At 41.5% G+C, this 23,179-nt stretch overlaps 1 protein-coding gene across 1 annotated transcript in view; it reads right to left on the reverse strand.

Annotated features, from left to right (window-relative positions):
* The window catches only part of LOC133345792 (probable ATP-dependent DNA helicase HFM1), a 46,069-nt gene that overhangs the window by 19,011 nt on the left and 3,879 nt on the right, over positions 1–23,179 (reverse strand). Inside the window, exons 4-16 of the mRNA XM_061556766.1 lie at positions 22,684–22,778; positions 15,927–16,060; positions 14,818–14,868; positions 14,217–14,294; positions 12,376–12,467; positions 9,320–9,423; positions 7,076–7,123; positions 6,453–6,550; positions 5,974–6,111; positions 5,767–5,852; positions 4,362–4,445; positions 3,086–3,243; positions 624–727 (exon numbers count right to left, since the gene is read on the reverse strand). Of these exons, the coding sequence (XP_061412750.1) occupies positions 624–727; positions 3,086–3,243; positions 4,362–4,445; positions 5,767–5,852; positions 5,974–6,111; positions 6,453–6,550; positions 7,076–7,123; positions 9,320–9,423; positions 12,376–12,467; positions 14,217–14,294; positions 14,818–14,868; positions 15,927–16,060; positions 22,684–22,778 (1,270 nt within the window). The remainder of the gene's footprint in view (positions 1–623; positions 728–3,085; positions 3,244–4,361; positions 4,446–5,766; positions 5,853–5,973; positions 6,112–6,452; positions 6,551–7,075; positions 7,124–9,319; positions 9,424–12,375; positions 12,468–14,216; positions 14,295–14,817; positions 14,869–15,926; positions 16,061–22,683; positions 22,779–23,179) is intronic.

The following is a 23,179-nucleotide window of genomic DNA, read 5'->3' on the forward strand; positions in this document are numbered from 1 at the left end:
TGGTGTAGTCTGTAGAAAGCTGCATGCGGCTCCGAAACTGACTCCTGACCAAGGCTGACTGAGAACGATGTCCTGGTGTAGTCTGTGGACAGCTGCATGGGGCTAGGAAACTGACTCCTGACCAAGGCTGACTGAGAACGATGACCTGGTGTAGTCTGTGGAAAGCTGCATGCGTCTCCGAAGCTGACTCCTGACCAAGGCTGACTGAGAACGATGACCTGGTGTAGTCTGTGGACAGCTGCATGCGGCTCTGAAACTGACTCCTGACCAAGGCTGACTGAGAACGATGTCCTGGTGTAGTCTGTGGACAGCTGCATGGGGCTAGGAAACTGACTCCTGACCAAGGCTGACTGAGAACGATGTCCTGGTGTAGTCTGTGGAAAGCTGCATGCGGCTCTGAAACTGACTCCTGACCAAGGCTGACTGAGAACGATGTCCTGGTGTAGTCTGTGGACAGCTGCATGCGGCTCGAAACTGACTCCTGACCAAGGCTGACTGAGAACGATGACCTGGTGTAGTCTGTGGACAGCTGCATGCGGCTCCGAAACTGACTCCTGACCAAGGCTGACTGAGAACGATGACCTGGTGCAGTCTGTGGACGAGGTGGCAGCCCCGGGACGTACCGTACGTCGAGCTGAGAAGGTGGATGTCGAGCTTGTCACTTTTTTCCGGCCGAACAACTTCCAGCTTCTTCATCCAACTCCCCGTTCTCAGCAGCATGTCGTCTCTGCGAAGGTCACATGGGTGTACGCGTAGCTTCCATAACTTGCTATTACCGTAGGTATCTCAGTGATGAAATGTGTGCGCCGTGTTGCACCCGACGTTCAAGATTTCTGACATTCACAACGAGTAGAACATTCTAGTGCCTCTCCGTAACAAAGGCTCACCCTCTCAAGCCTCACCTTACCATATTGATAAAAAGTATGCGGCCATTGCCCCACCACCTTCTCCAAACCATTATATAAACGGAGTGGTAGCTCTTGTAATCTCTCATCTACTTGATGCAGCTGTCGTGGCTGTGACGGTTCCACCTGAAGACGGAAGCTTGTGTTGCCTCCGAAACGTCGTGATTTTTATTTTATTTTACTTTTTTAATGTTTTACCTACACGTGACTTTACCGAAAAAACCTAAGAATACGAGTAGACCAGTTCTACTCGTTGACAAATAAAATAAAAATACCTAAAAATTACTCAATTGGAAGTACACACAGCAACCATTTTAATTAAATTTTTTACCTACGTGACTTTACCGAAAAAACCTAAGAATATGAACCATCCCCCCCCCCCCCCCCCCGACTGGCAACCTCATGCCCAAGTGCAGGCCGGCTTCTGAATCTCCTTGTGTCCACAGGGGCAGCTGTCACTGGGGGTGCCCATTTAAATGTGTCTGAGACGTAACGTCAGTCGCTCACTGCGTTCATAGACACCCCGGATGAAAAGGCCCTATCAATAAACGGGCGATTGTTATTAATTTCGCCAGTAACAAGTGCATTTAAAATTTGAATATTTGTTTCTAGGAACAATGTTTCGATTTAAAGCTTTCGTGACTGCAGGGATTCATCTTATTGGTTCTTTCGGTAAAGTCATCACGTAGAATGGAAGTAATAAAATAATAAAAATAAAACATAATAAAACAATTCTCACGACGTTTCGGCCACAACGCAAGCAACCGTCCTCAGAGTCTGCGCTGGGACTGCAGGTCGCCTCGACAGACCTGTTCTTCACCTGAGGACGGCTGCTTGCGTTGTGGCCGAAACGTCGTGAGAATTATTTTATTGTGTTTTATTTTTATTATTTTATTACTTCCCTTCTACGTGACTTTACCGAAAGAACCAAGAAGAGGAACAATGTTGTTGACGTATAGGAACGAGGCGTAATCCCTGCTCGTGTATTGTGTTACATTGACTTGAATATGATGCTAATTATTGTTGTGTTCTATTCCTTTATATTGCCGCATGTTCAGGAGGAGCTAAATGCCATGTCGAGATCTGATAGCCACGAGAGCTTAAGGAGCGAGTTTGCGTAGCTGTTCTACTTGAAGGCGAGCAGGCCACAGGGGTTTACTTCTGCTCCATAGTTTGGGTTACATGGCCACTCGTCGCACTGATTCCAAAGAACACAGGATGAGATGTTACTATCCTTTGTGCAAGCACTTCCAAGAGTTCACGAACAGTGAGCCTGGTGACATTTGGGGAGCGCATCGTCAGTAGTGAACCTTTGGTTCCTAGGGTGTTTCGGCCTTTCACACGATACACTCTCCCCAAAGGCGGCCAGCGACAGGGCGATCAATCCTACGCTTGTGTCCCATTCCCAATTAGTCGTAGGAGTTGCCTTGTTGTTGATAGCACATTGCCCTGTTGATGTTGTGATGCGGTCGATGGTTCACCGGTGTCTTTGAGGAATGTCAAAGCAAGCAGGTGCGATGTCTGCCTCTCAAATGATCAGGCTAATGAAGATTTTGTTCTATTTGTAATAAGAGCCTATGTCAGATTCACATGGTGATCGACTTGGCCGGTCCCGCTTTACAGCCAATGGGGGAAGAGCCTGGGAGCATGGCCACGGCGTGATCACGGGATGTCAGCTAGGTGATTGGTTTCGCTGGTCTTGGCCTCAGCCAATGGGAAGACAAGTCAGGGGCGTGGTCCCGGGAGTTGATGGGGAATCTAGGTGATTGGTTCTGCTGGTCTTGGCCTCAGCCAATGGGAAGACAAGTCAGGGGCGTGGTCCCGGGAGTTGATGGGGAATCTGGAACATTCGGCGCAGGCTATTGAGGATTGGCTGGAGGGTACCACGTGACCCAGGCGTTAAATAAGGGGAGAGAGGAGAGACACGGGGTCAAACACAGAACTAAGAGAGGGGGAGAGGCCACGCGCGAGTGGGGCTCCGGGTGCCACGTGGTGGTGTGCCTCTGGTGGCTGTCTGCCCGCTTCCCGTTGCCTGCCAGCAACGGGGAGTGTTTGTGAACTGCAAAGAAAGTGAAATAAAAGGACCGATTCTACAAGCCGTCTCCAGCGTGTTATTACATATTCAACATCAAACACACGTGGCCTTGTCACAATTACTGCGATGTGGAATGTGAGCGCACGTGATGATTTGCCGGTGGACGAGGTTGTTGTCGGAGTTGCCCATCAGCAGCGTGCAGATGTGGCTGTCCGGAGCTGTGCGCTGGGACTGCAGCTCCGCAAAGTTCTTCAGAACCACTGTGATCATCACCTCAGCCACAGCCTTGTAGTGCCGGTGACCCTGGGGGGACAAACAGCAACCAGCGCTATTCTGAATTGATGATAGGCAAAGCTTAGCAAGCCATGAAATTAAATTGACTTTTCTAGATTTGAAGCTTTCGTGACTGCACGGATTTATAATCTTAGGTTTTTTTGGTAAAGTCACGTAGGTAAAAAAATTGGAATTAATAAAAATAAAAATAAAATGGAAATCACGACGTTTCGGAGGCAACACAAAACTCCGTCTTCAGGTGGAAACGGAGGCTTGTGTTGCCTCTGAAACGTCGTGATTTTTATTTTATTTTTATTTTACTTTTATTAATTTTAATTTTTTACCTACGTGACTTTACCGAAAAAACCTAAGAATATGAAATTGACTTTTACTAAGGTGAAGATAAAAGTTAATTAGTCGATTTCTTCATTTAAAACCTCGGGAAAAAACACTTAACAAAACACAGAAAAATTGTAGCAACATGTCGATTTAAAGCTTTCGTGACTGCAGAGATTCATCTTCTTGGTTCTTTCGGTAAAGTCACGTAGAAGGGAAATAATAAAGTCATAAAAATAAAACACAATAAAATACAATTCTCACGACGTTACGGCCACAACGCAAGCAGCCGTCCTCAGGTGGAGAACAGGTCTGTCTGCTTCAGACGCTGTCTTTCCGACAGACCTGTTCTTCACCTGAGGACGGCTGCTTGCGTTGTGGCCGAAACGTCGTGAGAATTATTATTTATTAAGTTTTATTTTTATTATTTTATTATTTCCCTTCTACGTGACTTTACCGAAAGAACCAAGAAGATGTAGCAACATTCTAAAAGCCAACGGCCACTTGCCCCACTGTAGTCAGCAGCAGTGGCGGCTCCTGCACAATCTCTCAGGGGGGGCAAATGTCTGGATGATTGATAAGGATAAGCTCCACCCATGCAATGGATACATTAACAGCTTAAGCAGGTAAAGGCAACTTCACTTCTTTAATATTAATGACAAATAAAGTGACTCTTACAATACATCTTGTTTCTATACTCACTATTATTACAATCCACTCAGTTTCTTTTATTAAAGATTCCACTAGGTGGCGACAAATAATATTGTTGACTGAAACGTGCTTACGTATGATGAGGGCTCAGACTCATCTACCTGCACCATGCTGACTTGGTACTTGGGAAGATGCTGAACGGCGTCTTTCATCTGGTTCCCAAATGGAGGGTGTCTGTTCACTATCTGCACAATGCAGGAATACACCACCAGCAAAAACATCATTTGAGTTTTGTTGAAATGTTGTTTACATAATTGGTGTTTTACCCTTCTATCTGGCAACAAAACGGACACCTTTTTTTTGACAAGGAGTAAAAAAAAGGTGTCAGTTTTGTTGCCAGATAGAAGGGTAAAAAAACAATTATCATATTTTTACTGGCAAATGAGGTTCCAATGATGTTGTTTACAAACAAGAAATGCACTCGTTATTGGCTGGTGTTACTATTATTAAGGAAGGCTGACGATTATAATGCGTTATAATTATAATAAAAGTGTTTCCCCCTTTTTTCTGGCAACAAAACTGAAACCTTTTTACGAGGAATCACGTGGTGCATTCACCACAATACTTGTGGTCAGTGGCGGCTCCTGCAAAATCTCCCAGGGGGGGCAAATGTCTGGATGATTGATAAGGATAAGCTCCACCCATGCAATGGATAAATTAACAGCTTAAGCATGTAAAGGCAACTTCACTTCTTTAATATTAATGACAAATAAAGTGACTCTTACAATACATCTCCTTGTTTGTTTCTATACTCACTATTATTACAATCCACTCAGTTTCTTTTATTAAAGATTCCACTAGGTGGCTTACGTATGATGACGTAAGCACGTTAGTGCGAGCCCTCCCGGAAGCCGTAGAGAATGCATGGCAGCGCCCCCGTTCGAAAAGAACATCTTTGAATGTAAGTCTATGGGGCCACTCGGGGCGATTCTCAGCCGGAGTGAAATCGCCCAAAAAGAGGCGGTACTCCACAGAACGTGACATTACGCTGATTGGACTATATCCAGAGGCTGCAGTGACGGCTAGCGTGACTCTGTGGTTGAATGAGATTGGTGGTGCGTCGCCCAATCGCCCTAATGAAGAAACCGCCCCTGCTTGTGGTCAACATGCAAACAAAAACACACACTCTGATAATATGATGCATTGCCCTTGGAACCGATTGGTCCACCCCAGAGACGGCTTTCTTTTGAGCCTCGCCTCAATTGGTGCCAGACCAGAGGAGGTCTAATGATGTAGATGCTCACCCCGAGCCCTCGTTACTTTGATAGCGCAGAATAGTCTGTGAGCTGTACGCCTTTTGCGCTGTTGACACATTTCGATTTAAAGCTTTCGTGACTGCAGGCATTCATCTTCAGATTCATCTGCAGCTCCTTACTATTCAAATTGCGTTGTGGCCCGAAACGTCGTGAGAATTATTTTATAATGTTTTATTTTTATTATTTTATTATTTCCCTTCTACGTGACGACTTTACCGAAAGAACCAAGACGATGAACCCATGATCTCACCAACTCAATTTCCCGTCCATGAGTGTTTTCAATTTTCTCAAAAGATGTCAATCCAGCATTGACCAGTGCGCTGGACATTGAGAAGCCTACAGCAGAAACACACTGAGGTTAAGTCGCGTCTAATTGAAGGGTCTTATGAATAGAATTTCGTGGTTGTCAATCATTGCGTACGTATTGCTTTTATACGTAAAAGGGACGATCATTTACCGATTTTTTCAAGTTGTTTTAAAACGGAAGGTGAATTCTCCCAAAGCTTTGCACGAAAACATTTCGTGAGTTGGACTGCATTCAGCACGGCCTGGAAGTTATTCCGTTTATCCTTTTGTTGCAAAAATTCGGCAAGACCTACAAACGCAAAACGGAGATACAACAGATATTAATACTTCTAGATTTGAAGCTTTCGTGACTGCAATGATTCATATTCTTAGGTAAAGTCACCGTGTAGGTAAAAAACATAAAATAGTAAAATAAAATAAAAATCACGACGTTTCGGAGGCAACACAAGCTTCCATCTTCAGGTGGAACCGTCACAGCCACGGCAGCCGTATCAAGTACATGAGAGATTGCAAGAGCTACCACTCCGTTTATATAATGGTTGGAGAAGATAGATATAAATACTGCCGTGCTTTTAAACGTTAGCTCCGGAAACAAAGTGCATTTGTTTTAATGGTGCAGTTGAAACTGACATTTTGTAAGTCTGATTCCAGTCCTGAAGATTTTCGCAGTGTCCTGTATCAACGCAAAATCTTGCACGAGGACACATCCCAGCTGAGCTTGAATGAGACTACAAACAAAGCATCATTTCAATTGTGTAGCAAAGCAGAATTCTCCACTTGAACACACTGTTTTTGCAATATAGACGCAGTTTCGAGTGTTAAAGTGAGTGTCAATACATCTTGAAGGCTCTCCAATTAAAATGTATAATAATCTGCAAATGTGTAGAACGTTAAAACTCTAAGCACGAATTTTTCGATTTAAAGCTTTTTTCGTGACTGCAGGGATTCATCTTCTTGGTTCTTTCGGTAAAGTCACGTAGAAGGGAAGTAATAAAATAATAAAAATAAAACATAATAGAATAATTCTCACGACGTTTCGGTCGCTTGCGTTGTAGCCGAAACGTCGTGAGAATTATTTTATTTTATTATGTTTTATTATTTTATTACTTCCCTTCTACGTGACTTTACCGAAAGAACCAAGAAGGTCTAAACACGAAGTCGTGTTGCTAACGAGAAATAAAGTTCATAACCAACTCCAAATGTAAACGCATGTGCTATCTTAACAGGAGCATTGAAACCATAGCTGTACCTACCAGTTGATTTTCATTTCACTGGTTTTTATTTTACCGGGCATTGGAAATCTGAAATGATATAAGCATTCAGACTCACTCATAATGGTTTATACAAATGACTAATACACACCCAATATACAATATACACTAAACATGTGCTCATACCGACTTAAACCCCATTCGTTTATCCATACAATATTTTGAAATACGTAATACATTAACAACTACTATTGTCTCAAATATGTAAATGTTTTCTCACCTGATGTTTCACTATCCGAGAAACCTTTTGTTTAAATTAATTATAATACAAATTTTAGACCGATAAAACATTTGATATGAAACTTTCAACATGATTCCAGTAGTGTAGGTTCTGTATTTTGATTCCAAAGATGTAATGACATTAACACAGGATCTTAAAAAATTAACCCGTAAAAACAAAGTTTTTCACTATAAATCCTTTATATGCGTGGCATCGGTTTTATTTTATTATTCATTTCTGTTTTTTTTTTGTAAGAGTTTCATTTTTATCACATTGGTATTTAAATTAAATATGAAAAAAAAAATCCCTAAAAAGTGGAAAATTTTTTAAAATTTTTTTCACGAAAATAAATTGTCACGCACAACGAGTCTGTGCGCAAAATGTCAGCTCGATAGGATCACGGGAAGTGGGTTAAAAAACGACCGAAAGATTTGCACGGTCGTAAGCAAGCAAGTGAACTTAATATAAAGGATTTAAAATAAGTATAACCCGTAAAAACAAAGTTTTTCACTATAAATCCTTTATATGCGTGGCGGCTAGAGTCCTCTCGTCCTCTGGCTTGAGATGGCTGCCACCTATGGGCCAGATGATTGTCTGCCAGTATTAAGCAATTGGTAATTAAATATTTAATATGTTTTCCCTAAACAGTGTAAAATTTTGGAAAAAAAATTTCACGAACATTAATTGTCTCGCACAACGAGTCTGTGTGCAAAATGTCAGCTCGATTGGATCACGGGAAGTGGGTTAAAAAACGACCGAAAGATTTGCACGGTCGTAAGCGCGCAAGCAAGCAAGCAAGTGAACTTAATATAAATGATTTTTAAAAATACCTAACATTCTTCAAACTGACCAAATATACCATTTCAAAATTGCAATTTATTGTAATGTAACTTTGCCAACACACATTATGTATAATTGTATATTTACAAATGGCAATTCACCTACATTGGTTTAAACAAAAGTGACTGCTGATGAGACACGAAATGTCAACACCAGTCCAGAGTTTGGTTGCGTGGAACCAAGTCTGCTGAGATGATGCACTCCCACAACTCCACGTGGCGGCTGATAGGAAGTGTCACGTGTCTGCATTATTTCATGTGGATGGACAGATACAGTGAGGGGGGGAAAAGTATTTGATCCCCTGATGATTTTGTACGTTTGCCCACTGACAAAGAAATGATCAGTCTGTAATTTTAATGGTAGGTTTATTTGGAGAGTTTGGAATCTGATTGATTGATTGCTTCTGTGAACAGGTGTCTTTTATACAGGTAACAAGCTGAGATTAGGAGCACTCCCTTTAAGAGTGTGCTCCTAATCTCAGCTCGTTGCCTGTATAAAAGACACCTGGGAGCCAGAAATCTTTCTGATTGAGAGGGGGTCAAATACTTATTTCCCTCATTAAAATGCAAATCAATGTATAACATTTTTGACATGCGCTTTTCTGGATTATTTTGTTGTTATTCTGTCTCTCACTGTTCAAATAAACCTACCACTAACATTACAGACTGATCATTTCTTTGTCAGTGGGCAAACGTACAAAATCATCAGGGGATCAAATACTTTTTAAATCCTTTATATTAAGTTCACTTGCTTGCTTGCTTGCGCGCTTGCGACCGTGCAAATCTTTCGGTCGTTTTTTAACCCACTTCCCGTGATCCAATCGAGCTGACATTTTCCACACAGACTCGTTGTGCGTGACAATTTATTATCGTGAAATTTTTTTCCTAAATTTTACACTTTTTAGGAAAAAATTAATTATATTTAATTACCAATTGCTTAATGCTGGCAGGCAATCATCTGACCCATAGGTGGCAGCCATCTCAATCCAGAGGACGAGAGGACTCTAGCCGCCACGCACATAAAGGATTTATAGTGAAAAACTTTGTTTTTACGGGTTAATTTTTTCCCTCACTGTATGTGAAGGAGTTATATTGTACGCTTATTATTTTTTCCCATTCTTTACGACGATGCTAATGTTTATTTTGCGATGTGTCACCGATTGTTACCGTATGATGTGCTTTTTGGCCACGTTCAATGTGTTCAGGGCTTTCTTTTCATTGACGCGGAGTGCGATGTCTTTGTACTCTCGACAGCTTGAGATGAGCGTCACCTGTACAGAAGGTCAAAGATCAAGATGCCATCGTGGCCAACACCGTTGATGCCGCTACACAGAATTGGAAAATAATTCCACCCTCCGTCAGATCCCGCATCTACTGCACGATAAACACGCACAATGAGCTCCCAAGTCTGCCCTGACACTAAACGCACATCCATTACAGGGTCAAATCAGTATTTGATGACCACCAAACATGGCAAAACTGTTTTCTTCTTCTTGGTTCTTTCGGTAAAGTCATCACGTAGAAGGGAAGTAATAAAATAATAAAAATAAAACATAATAAAATTATTCTCACAGAGTCAGACTCTGTCGCCTCGACGGACCTGGTTTTCACCTGAGGACGGCTGCTTGCGTTGTGGCCGAAACGTCGTGAGAATAATTTTATTATGTTTTATTTTTATTATTTTATTACTTCCCTTCTACGTGGTGACTTTACCGAAAGAACCAAGAAGATGAATCCCTGCAGTCACGAAAGCTTTAAATCAAAATGGCAAAACTGTTTTCTTCTTCTTGGTTCTTTCGGTAGGAGTGGCAGCAGTGGCAGCAGCGGCAGCAGTGGTAGTAGCAGTGACAGCAGCGGCAGCAGGGGCAGCAGCGGCATCAGCGGCAGCAGCGGCAGCAGCGGCAGCAGCGGCAGCAGCGGCATCAGCGGCAGCAGCGGCAGCAGCGGCAGCAGCGGGTAGCAGCGGCAGCAGCGGCAGCAGCGGCAGCAGCGGCAGCAGCGGCAGCAGCGGTAGCAGCGGCAGCAGTGCATCAGAGAATATACGGAGCAGGGTAGCAGCGGAGCGAAGGACTCTGGGAGAGCTGGAGAGAGAGCGGAGGGACACAGAGCGCCGCTGATGGCGGATGGCGTGGCGGGGCGAACGGGTGGCCACGGAGCGGCGATGGGGAGAAGGTGTGGACCTTGAGGAGAAAATAAACGGGGCGAGAAAGACAACACGAGTACGAGTTCTACATCTGCACAATTGCTTGTCTGCTTATTAATTTGTTTTACTGGTAGGAACGAAGTGAACCAGCCTACAATAGATTATATCGTCCGTCCGATGTCCGATTAGGTGTAGCAACATCGCCCCCTACTGCAAACACTTGGCAGGACCCTACAAAAACCTTTAGACTCAGTGAGGCTTTCCTGGCTAAACAAGTGTAACATTCCCTTATAATTCCCTGAGATAGTTTTTAATTAAAACATTTAAATTAAAAATTTACTCACAGCGGCCTAAAACCTACAGCTAGGCCTAAAGCCTAGAACTAGGCCTCAAACTCTCCCTTCGTATCGTACCCCCGCGTGTGTGAAAGGGAGTTAATGTTTAACAATGTTACATTCCCTGATGTTTTTAAATAGAAACATTTACATTTAAAGCTTTTACATTAACAATTAAAACATTTAAATTAAAAATTAACTCACAGCGGCCTAAAGCCTACAGCTAGGCCTAAAGCCTAGAACTAGGCCTCAATCTCTCCCGTTGTATCGTCCGTTTAGGTGTAGCAACATCGCCCCCTACTGCAAACACTTGGCAGGACCCTACAAAAACCTTTAGACTCAGTGAGGCTTTCCTGACTAAACAAGTGTAATAATAATACATTATGTTTATATTCTTTGGCTATTCGTTCCTACCAGCCCACCCCGCAGGGACCTGTTACAAAATAACTCGCGGCCTGTTGTCAAATATCCAAAATAATAGTCTACAGCCGCTTGTCAAATCCGCTGCCGCTGCTGCTGTTGCTATAAGTGGTTGTTTGATGCGTGTCACACACACACACATCCTTGTCAGTTCTAGATTTGAAGCTTTCGTGACTGCAAGGATTCGTATTCTTAGGTTTTTTCGGTAAAGTCACTGTGTAGGTAAAAACATCAAAATTAATGAAAATAAAATAAAACAAAAAATCACGACGTTTCGGAGGCAACACAAGTCTCCGTCATAAGGTGGGACCGTCACAGCCGAATTAGCTGCATCAAGTGAGGCAATGATTCAAGATGTGATCCCTTATAAGCAAGTTGAAGGTGGGGAGGAGAGGGGGGGGGGGGGAGCTCATCAGAATGTGGTAGCCAATGAATGGAAACGTATCGGGAGGGAGGGGGGGCAGGGCTCAAAGACAGCACGGAGCGCTCAACACAAGTCTCCGTCATCATTGGCTACCACATTCTGATGAGCTCCCCCCCCCTCTCCTCCCCCCCCTTCAACTTGCTTATAAGGGATTACATCTTGAATAATTGCTTCACTTGATGCAGCTAATCTGGCTGTGACGGTCCCACCTGATGACGGAGACTTGTGTTGCCTCCGAAACGTCGTGATTTTTTTTTTATTTTATTTTATTTTCATTAATTTTGATGTTTTTTACCTACACGGTGACTTTACCGAAAAAACCTAAGAATACGAATTCTTGTCTGTTAACATGATTACAGTCACTAGCTGTCATGCGTTGTCATGAACCCTTTCTTAAAGTCTTAAAGTCTTAAAGTCACTTTATTGTCAAGTGTGTTACATGCATGACATACAACACAGATGAAATTACAGTCCTCTCTCTTGGTTCCACGGTGCAACCAAGCAATACAAAAATTAATCACAATTAACAGACATAAATAAACAATAAACAATCGGCGATCAACACAAGATAAATAATCAAAAATGTAATAAACTTAAAATAGACAACAGTCAAGAATTTTTAAAATGTAAAATATTATTTAAATAAAGTATTTAAAGAAATAAGATATTTAAACCAGTGTGGTAGTGCGATGTAGTGCAATGTGCAGTCCAGAGATCAGGATGTACGAGTGAATGTGTGTGTGGGGGATGGGGTCAGGGGGCAAAGGGGGGGTGGGTGGGCAGAGGAGTAGGGGGCTCTCTGCCTCTGCTAAGTAAGGGAGATTGCGCAGTCAGCCGTGTTGACGTGAGTTGATGGTGGTGATGTGGAACAATGAGAAGCCAACTCTGTGACCTGGCTTACCAGGTCTTGAATGGCTTCCGATCCCTGTATAGTGCCAAACAGCTTGATGGTGTCAAATGCCATGTAGTAGGAAGCCATCAATCTACCGACATCTGTGCAACATAAAACCAGTTTTGTTGAAATAGCAAAACATTAAAAGAAAGGCAAAGGAGGTCCCGTGATATGTCAAAAATTAACCCGTAACAATCAAAGTTTTTCACTATAAATCCTTTATATGCGTGGCGGCTAGAGTCCTCTCGTCCTCTGGCTTGAGATGGCTGCCACCTATGGGTCAGATGATTGCATTGCCACCATTAAGCAATTGGTAATTAAATATAAAAAAAAATCTTAAAAAGTGTATAATTTTGGAAAAAAAATTTTCACGAACATTAATTGTCTCGCACAACGAGTCTGTGTGCAAAATGTCAGCTCGATTGGATCACGGGAAGTGGGTTAAAAAACGACCGAAAGATTTGCACGGTCCTAAGCAAGCAAGCACTCAAGCAAGCAAGTGAACTTAATATAAAGGATTTAAAAATAAACTTAAATTAAATGCCAGGGTACCGGTGGCTATACTTCATGCCTGTAATACAGGGTGGCTCGACCAAACACAAATTCTAGATTTGAAGCTTTCGTGACTGCAAGGATTCATATTCTTAGGTTTTTTTCGGTAAAGTCACGTAGGTAAAAAATGTAAAATTAATAAAATAAAATAAAAATCACGACGTTTCGGAGGCAACACAAGCTTCCATCTTCAGGTGGAACCGTCACAGCCACGACAGCCGTATCAAGTAAATGAGAGATTGCAAGAGCTACCACACTTTTTATTAAACCAACCATCATATATACGGAGTGGTAGCTCTTGTAATCTCTCATTTACTTGATACAGCTGTCGTGGCTGTGACGGTTCCACCTGAAGACGGAAGCTTGTGTTGCCTCCGAAACGCCGTGATTTTTATTTTATTTTACTTTTATTCATTTTAATTGTTTACCTACACGGTGACTTTACCGAAAAAACCTAAGAATACAAACACAAATTGTAAAAACTCCCTTCCCAAGGTCGCCAATATCGCCATATGCTTGGCTTGCCAGGGTATGGCAGAAGAGCAAATTCGTGACATCCATATGCACGGATATTGAGTTACTACCCCTGGCACACGTACGTTTTTGTTCCATGCACAGACGCTCATTAACATTATAAAGGACTCTTCTCACCCTGGACACTCACTGTTTGAGCTGTTGCCATCAGGCAGACGATTCAGATCGGTCAAAACAAGGACAAACAGATTCAAACAGAGCTTTTATCCTACAGCGATCAGCACACTCAATAATGCTAATTAATTATTAAGTAATAGCGTTTACAATTGACTGTGAAATAGAGATGTGCAATGACAAAATGTAACCTTATGTGGGTATACTTGGGCTGTTTTTATATATAGTATAAATTGATTATCTTTCATTTAATTTTATTTTTATTTTCTTGTTTAATTCAATTTAAATTTATGAATGATGCCCTGACTGGTGAGCATTTTAAATTTCGTTGTACTGGTGACAATGACAATAAACGATCTATATTGCATATTGCTATAATTCATGGAGTTGGCGAAACATCCCAATATAGCGGCACAGGGCGTGGGCAGTTGTTGGCAAATGCTCTCACTGCCTCCCCTGCTGGTCTGTGCGTTTCCTCCTGTGACTCCGTTAGGAAGCTGTGCACGTTACAAATTCTACAGCACCTTCTGAGATTTGCACTGATGACTGGACACTATATACGAATAAAATGTGAAATGACATTATGTTTTTTCATCACAAATAGAGAAAATAAACACGTAGTAATAATAATAAGCAGAATGATGAATTACCTGTTGGCTTAATATATCCGTTCTGCATACAAATTAGCTTGTAAGTGGCCAGTGAGTTCAAACTCTCTAAGCATAGTTCTGAAATAAAGAATGCAAAATAAACATTGACGTCGTTGTGGACAATACAACCAATGAACTAAGCAGGTCATCAGCCTTCCCATATTTGTTAAAATCAAAAATATGCTCGACACATTCATAGCTAACAGAGCAGATCCCTGCCTAGTGACGTCTGGCAGGTCACTAATATTGGTTCAAGCCAGCCTGACGGCTTATACATTGAATGTCGAAACAGGTCCAGATTTTTCTTCTTGGCGCTTTCGGTAAAGTCACGTAGAAGGGAAACAATAAAATAAAAAATATATAAAACAATAAAATGCTCACGACGTTTCGATCGCAACACAAGCAATCATCATCAGGTGTGAAAAACACAGCAAAAAAAAAATGGAAAAAACCGGCACTTATTTTTTTTTCTAATTTTCTTGCTGTGGTTTTCACACCTGATGATGATTGCTTGTGTTGCAATCGAAACTTCGTGAGCATTGTCTACGATCATTCCTGTAAAATTACAGTTTGATGTGAAATTGCGTTAATATCACTATACCTTGCAGAAGTTTCTTCTCAATATCCTCTTTGCTCAGACCAGCGGCAAATTCTGTATCAGTGATTCACACAGAGTGCATTTATTTGTCAGTATGCTGCCTTTTTATGCATCGCTTGAGATGTACTTAAAATGACTTTAACAGGTGAATATCTTGTCATAAATTTTGATTTAAAGCTTCTTTCCTGACTGCAGGGATTCATCTTCTTGGTTCTTTCGGTAAAGTCACGTAGAAGGGAAGTAACATTTTTTTTATATTATTATATTATATTATTATATTATATTATTATATTATTTTATTATATTATATTATAATATTATATTATTTTATTATTTTATTATATTATATTATTAAATTATATTATTATATTATTATATTATATTATTAAATCATATTATTATATTATATTATTTTATATTATTAAATTATATTATTATATTATATTATTAAATTATATTATTATATTATATTATTATATTATATTATTAAATTATATTACTATATTATTTTATTATATTATATTATTAAATTATATTATTATATTATTTTATATTATTAAATTATATTATTATATTATTTTATTATATTATTATATTATATTATTTTATTATATTATTTTATTAAATTATATTATTTTATTATATTATATTATTTAATTATATTATTATATTATTTTATTATATTGTATTCTAATTATTTTATTACTTCCCTTCTACGTGACTTTATCTTGTCATAGTCAAAACTATTTAAACACTTGATGTCAATGAACAAACTCTAAATTGTCAGAATGTTTAACATTGACCCCTTACAAATACACTCTAATTATGTCCTTTGTACTTCATAACATTCAAACATGTTATTTCCTCACAGCAATCGCGGCTGTGAAGGTTCCACCTGAAGACGGAAGCTTGTGTTGCCTCCGAAACGTCGTGATTTTTATTTTACTTTCATTAATTTTATTTTTATTTTTTACCTACACGGTGACTTTACAAAAAAACCTAAGAGTATACTATCACACACATTAGCGATTCAAGAGGCAACGCTATTTTTTTTTGCATCTGTCACGCGAATATTGTACGTTTTCATTTTGAATTGCAAATGCATTTCTTACTGTAATACTTTGGGTTTTTGAGTGCCCGAACGTACAGGAATGTGGATCGGATCCAATCCAATGCCACGTTGACATCTGTGATCGTGTGCAAGACGATCTCTGCATTGAGGTGCTCTGTTAGATTCATGTGCAAACTGCAGGAGACCGAAGGTGTTGACAAATGAACGGTACATAGCAGAGGTGGGACAAAGTCATTGTTATGCAAGTCCAAGTCGAGTCTGAAGTCATCAAATTCATGACTCGAGTCTGACTCGAGTCCAAGTCACATGACTCGAGTCCACACCAGCTCAGAGGTGGGACAAAGTCATTGTTATGCAAGTCCAAGTCGAGTCTGAAGTCATCAAATTCATGACTCGAGTCTGACTCGAGTCCAAGTCACATGACTCGAGTCCACACCAGCTCAGAGGTGGGACAAAGTCATTGTTATGCAAGTCCAAGTCGAGTCTGAAGTCATCAAATTCATGACTCGAGTCTGACTCGAGTCCAAGTCACATGACTCGAGTCCACACCAGCTCAGAGGTGGGACAAAGTCATTGTTATGCAAGTCCAAGTCGAGTCTGAAGTCATCAAATTCATGACTCGAGTCTGACTCGAGTCCAAGTCACATGACTCGAGTCCACACCAGCTCAGAGGTGGGACAAAGTCATTGTTATGCAAGTCCAAGTCGAGTCTGAAGTCATCAAATTCATGACTCGAGTCTGACTCGAGTCCAAGTCACATGACTCGAGTCCACACCAGCTCAGAGGTGGGACAAAGTCATTGTTATGCAAGTCCAAGTCGAGTCTGAAGTCATCAAATTCATGACTCGAGTCTGACTCGAGTCCAAGTCACATGACTCGAGTCCACACCAGCTCAGAGGTGGGACAAAGTCATTGTTATGCAAGTCCAAGTCGAGTCTGAAGTCATCAAATTCATGACTCGAGTCTGACTCGAGTCCAAGTCACATGACTCGAGTCCACACCAGCTCAGAGGTGGGACAAAGTCATTGTTATGCAAGTCCAAGTCGAGTCTGAAGTCATCAAATTCATGACTCGAGTCTGACTCGAGTCCAAGTCACATGACTCGAGTCCACACCAGCTCAGAGGTGGGACAAAGTCATTGTTATGCAAGTCCAAGTCGAGTCTGAAGTCATCAAATTCATGACTCGAGTCTGACTCGAGTCCAAGTCACATGACTCGAGTCCACACCAGCTCAGAGGTGGGACAAAGTCATTGTTATGCAAGTCCAAGTCGAGTCTGAAGTCATCAAATTCATGACTCGAGTCTGACTCGAGTCCAAGTCACATGACTCGAGTCCACACCAGCTCAGAGGTGGGACAAAGTCATTGTTATGCAAGTCCAAGTCGAGTCTGAAGTCATCAAATTCATGACTCGAGTCTGACTCGAGTCCAAGTCACATGACTCGAGTCCACACCAGCTCAGAGGTGGGACAAAGTCATTGTTATGCAAGTCCAAGTCGAGTCTGAAGTCATCAAATTCATGACTCGAGTCTGACTCGAGTCCAAGTCACATGACTCGAGTCCACACCAGCTCAGAGGTGGGACAAAGTCATTGTTATGCAAGTCCAAGTCGAGTCTGAAGTCATCAAATTCATGACTCGAGTCTGACTCGAGTCCAAGTCACATGACTCGAGTCCACACCAGCTCAGAGGTGGGACAAAGTCATTGTTATGCAAGTCCAAGTCGAGTCTGAAGTCATCAAATTCATGACTCGAGTCTGACTCGAGTCCAAGTCACATGACTCGAGTCCACACCAGCTCAGAGGTGGGACAAAGTCATTGTTATGCAAGTCCAAGTCGAGTCTGAAGTCATCAAATTCATGACTCGAGTCTGACTCGAGTCCAAGTCACATGACTCGAGTCCACACCAGCTCAGAGGTGGGACAAAGTCATTGTTATGCAAGTCCAAGTCGAGTCTGAAGTCATCAAATTCATGACTCGAGTCTGACTCGAGTCCAAGTCACATGACTCGAGTCCACACCAGCTCAGAGGTGGGACAAAGTCATTGTTATGCAAGTCCAAGTCGAGTCTGAAGTCATCAAATTCATGACTCGAGTCTGACTCGAGTCCAAGTCACATGACTCGAGTCCACACCAGCTCAGAGGTGGGACAAAGTCATTGTTATGCAAGTCCAAGTCGAGTCTGAAGTCATCAAATTCATGACTCGAGTCTGACTCGAGTCCAAGTCACATGACTCGAGTCCACACCAGCTCAGAGGTGGGACAAAGTCATTGTTATGCAAGTCCAAGTCGAGTCTGAAGTCATCAAATTCATGACTCGAGTCTGACTCGAGTCCAAGTCACATGACTCGAGTCCACACCAGCTCAGAGGTGGGACAAAGTCATTGTTATGCAAGTCCAAGTCGAGTCTGAAGTCATCAAATTCATGACTCGAGTCTGACTCGAGTCCAAGTCACATGACTCGAGTCCACACCAGCTCAGAGGTGGGACAAAGTCATTGTTATGCAAGTCCAAGTCGAGTCTGAAGTCATCAAATTCATGACTCGAGTCTGACTCGAGTCCAAGTCACATGACTCGAGTCCACACCAGCTCAGAGGTGGGACAAAGTCATTGTTATGCAAGTCCAAGTCGAGTCTGAAGTCATCAAATTCATGACTCGAGTCTGACTCGAGTCCAAGTCACATGACTCGAGTCCACACCAGCTCAGAGGTGGGACAAAGTCATTGTTATGCAAGTCCAAGTCGAGTCTGAAGTCATCAAATTCATGACTCGAGTCTGACTCGAGTCCAAGTCACATGACTCGAGTCCACACCAGCTCAGAGGTGGTACAAAGTCATTGTTATGCAAGTCCAAGTCGAGTCTGAAGTCATCAAATTCATGACTCGAGTCTGACTCGAGTCCAAGTCACATGACTCGAGTCCACACCAGCTCAGAGGTGGGACAAAGTCATTGTTATGCAAGTCCAAGTCGAGTCTGAAGTCATCAAATTCATGACTCGAGTCTGACTCGAGTCCAAGTCACATGACTCGAGTCCACACCAGCTCAGAGGTGGGACAAAGTCATTGTTATGCAAGTCCAAGTCGAGTCTGAAGTCATCAAATTCATGACTCGAGTCTGACTCGAGTCCAAGTCACATGACTCGAGTCCACACCAGCTCAGAGGTGGGACAAAGTCATTGTTATGCAAGTCCAAGTCGAGTCTGAAGTCATCAAATTCATGACTCGAGTCTGACTCGAGTCCAAGTCACATGACTCGAGTCCACACCAGCTCAGAGGTGGGACAAAGTCATTGTTATGCAAGTCCAAGTCGAGTCTGAAGTCATCAAATTCATGACTCGAGTCTGACTCGAGTCCAAGTCACATGACTCGAGTCCACACCAGCTCAGAGGTGGGACAAAGTCATTGTTATGCAAGTCCAAGTCGAGTCTGAAGTCATCAAATTCATGACTCGAGTCTGACTCGAGTCCAAGTCACATGACTCGAGTCCACACCAGCTCAGAGGTGGGACAAAGTCATTGTTATGCAAGTCCAAGTCGAGTCTGAAGTCATCAAATTCATGACTCGAGTCTGACTCGAGTCCAAGTCACATGACTCGAGTCCACACCAGCTCAGAGGTGGGACAAAGTCATTGTTATGCAAGTCCAAGTCGAGTCTGAAGTCATCAAATTCATGACTCGAGTCTGACTCGAGTCCAAGTCACATGACTCGAGTCCACACCAGCTCAGAGGTGGGACAAAGTCATTGTTATGCAAGTCCAAGTCGAGTCTGAAGTCATCAAATTCATGACTCGAGTCTGACTCGAGTCCAAGTCACATGACTCGAGTCCACACCTCTGGTACGTAGTGGTGGTGGTTTGGCTGCTGCAGCTTCTTACTATTAAAATTACTTCCCTTTATGACTGCCAACCCTACTGCCTCCCCTTGTTGCTGCTAATCCTACATAATGCACGGGCATGATATGACTTTGAACCCCCCCCCCCCCCATCTCCTACACATTCCACAAGTAGTGACTAATCCCATATCTGCATTTTTCCATAAATATGCAACATTCCTCTGTTGATATGCAAATTCCTTTGTCAAGGCGCCCTCCTACTCTAACCCAGCTTAAATATACGCTGCCAAGCTTGGTGGTGTTTCATTCAGACGCTGTCTTTCCGACAGACCTGTTCTTCACCTGAGGACGGCTGCTTGCGTTGTGGCCGAAACGTCGTGAGAATTGTATGTTATTATGTTTGATTTTTATTATTTTATTATTTCCCTTCTACGTGACTTTACCGAAAGTACTAAGAAGATGAAATTAACGGTAGCTACTTCATAGCGATGGGAACATGGAAGATGCAGAGAGGAAGATGCTTAATGGAAATTCACAAAAGGTAGAAAAAAAACACATCATTCTGAACGTATCTTCAAATTAACTGAGAAAGTTTTCATTATAGCATGGAAATTGGAAAGATCCTGAACAAGATAGTATAATTCTAAATAAATGTTTATATTGATACGCTACTTTTCCTCAAAAGAACCAAAGAGCTGTTGCATGTGAAAATGTCATCGTTGAATACGTTGCACTCAGTAATTGCTCTAGTGTTCCAAAGAAATAGTAAGGACGTCAGCTTTCAATCGTGACTTCATAAACATTGACAATTCCCAATCACAAACATGTCTTTGGAGGGCATTCCACAGATGTAGAACCACACAGCAGAAGGCCCCATCGCCCTTGGAGTGCCGTCTCATTAGTGGGATGCAGAGAAGACTGGGATCCATGAAATGTAGATTGCGAGATAGAATACTGGGGTTCTAAAAGTCCCAATGTAGGTGGGTGCTTTATGGGCAAGTAACACGATCTCAGAGTCGATTCTAAGATTCACCCAGAGCCCAAGTGGAGATTGCAGAACACGTGTGTGATCTATCTTCTTGGTTCTTTCGGTAAAGTCACGTAGAAGCTCATTCAGACGCTGTCTTTCCGACAGCCCTGTTCTTCACCTGAGGACGGCTGCTTGCGTTGTGGCCGAAACGTCGTGAGAATTATTTTATTATGTTTTATTTTTATTATTTTATTATTTCCCTTCTACGTGGTGACTTTACCGAAAGAACCAAGAAGATAAATTAGTATTTCCCCAGAATGACTGTGTTGTTAATCTGAAATAACGACGCGCGTGTGTGGACATGTTTCAATGTGACAAGTGTGTTGAATGAAACACCTGGTCTTCACCTGAGGACGGCTGCTTGCGTTGTGGCCGAAACGTCGTGAGAATTATTGTATTATGTTTTATTTTTATTATTTTATTACTTCTCTTCTACGTGACTTTACCGAAAGAACCAGAAGATGACTCCCTGCAGTCACGAAAGCTTTAAATCAAAACATGTACATGTGTATGCCCAATGTATACATGTAACAACAATACTGTCAATCTTAATTTTGAAGCTTTCGTGACTGCATCAATTATTCTTTGGTTCTTTCGGTAAAGTCACGTCTAAAGATAAAATAATGATTCTAGATTTGAAGCTTTCGTGACTGCAATGATTCATATTCTTAGGTTTTTTCGGTAAAGTCACCGTGTAGGTAAAAACATTTTAAAGTAAAATAAAAATAAAAATTCACGACGTTTCGGAGGCAACACAAGCTTCCGTCTTCAGGAGGTACCGTCACAGCCACGACAGCTGCATCAAGTAAATGAGAGATTACAGGAGCTACCACTGCGTTTATATAATGGCTGGAGAGGGGGAAGGGCCGCATACTTTGTATTAATATGGTAAGGTGAGGCTTGAGACCAAGACGAGACTGCATAACAAAGGATATTTATTTTACTTTTTAATGTTTTTACCTACGTGACTTTACCGAAAAAACCTAAGAATATAAAATAATAAATTAAATAATAGCACACGACGTTTCGACTGCAACACAAGCAATCATCATAATCAGGTATAAATGAAATAGCAACAAATAAATCTAACCAGAAAACTATAGACAGACATATAAGCAGACAGACATCACAGAGATACACAGAGAGAGAGCAACACAGAGACACACACAGAGAGAGACACACAACATAGACACACAGACAGACATATAAGCAGACAGACATCACAGAGATACACAGAGAGAGAGAGTAACACAGGTACAGAGAAACGTCGTATGATGCTATTATTTAATTTATTATTTAATCTTTATACGTGACTTTACCGAAAGAACCAAAGAAGAACAATATTGTTAATTGGTTCTTGACCCTTCTATCTGGCAACAAAACTGACACCTTTTTGCAAGGAGTCATGTTTGCATAGACCGCAATACCTGCAGTCATAATACAAACAAAAGAACACAACTCTGATAATGTATGCACTGTCCTTGAAGTTGATTGGTCCACACCCGAGACAGCTTTCCTTCGAGCCTAGTCTCATATGGGTTGTTGCCAGATAGAAGGGTAAAGAACCAATTATCATATTTTTACTGGCAAATGAGGTCCCCATAGTGTAGATGCTTGCCCCGAGCTCTCATACTCTGATGGTGCATTGTCCTTGAGTTGTGCGCCTTTTGGCGTCATCTGGTCCAACCCATATGAGACTGGGCTCTAAGGAAAGCTGTCTCGGGTGTGGACCAATCAACTTCAAGGACAGTGCATACATTATCAGAGTTGTGTTTTTTGTTTGTATTATGACTGCAGGTATTGCGGTCTATGCAAACATGACTCCATGCAAAAAGGTGTCAGTTTTGTTGCCAGATAGAAGGGTAAAGAACCAATTATCATATTTTTACTGGCAAATGAGGTCCCCATAGTGTAGAACAATATTGTCGTTACTGTCCTACCTGCTTTCTAGTTTCTGAGTTCCACTGAGCATTTGTTCATATTTTTCTTTCAATTCGTTTCTTGTCAGTATCACGGCAGTGGCTGAAACATCAAACTGTGAACGATACAACGCATGTCACTTTACATAAACATAGATAATTAGCCGTACTAATCATTAGATAAATTCAGGAAAAGCTTTAATGAGTCTCAGGAAATTAAGATGGATCCTGCATTGAATTATTGGCATGGTTGATTTGAACGTAGAAGGGAAATGATAAAATAATAAAAATTAAACATTATAAAATATAATTTGGTATTTTGTGTTTCCTCCCAAACACAAAACATGTTCAAATACATTTCGATTTAAATTTTGATTTAAAGCTTTCGTGACTGCAGGGATTCATCTTATTGGTTCTTTCGGTAAAGTCACGTAGAAAGGGAAATAATAAAATAATAAAAATAAAACATTATAAAATACAAAATAGTATTCTATTATGTTTTATTTTATTATTTTAT

Source organism: Lethenteron reissneri, chromosome 23, assembly GCF_015708825.2.
Source record: "Lethenteron reissneri isolate LAM-NWPU_2019-01 chromosome 23, ASM1570882v1, whole genome shotgun sequence".
NCBI classification, from domain to species: Eukaryota; Metazoa; Chordata; class Hyperoartia; order Petromyzontiformes; family Petromyzontidae; genus Lethenteron; species Lethenteron reissneri.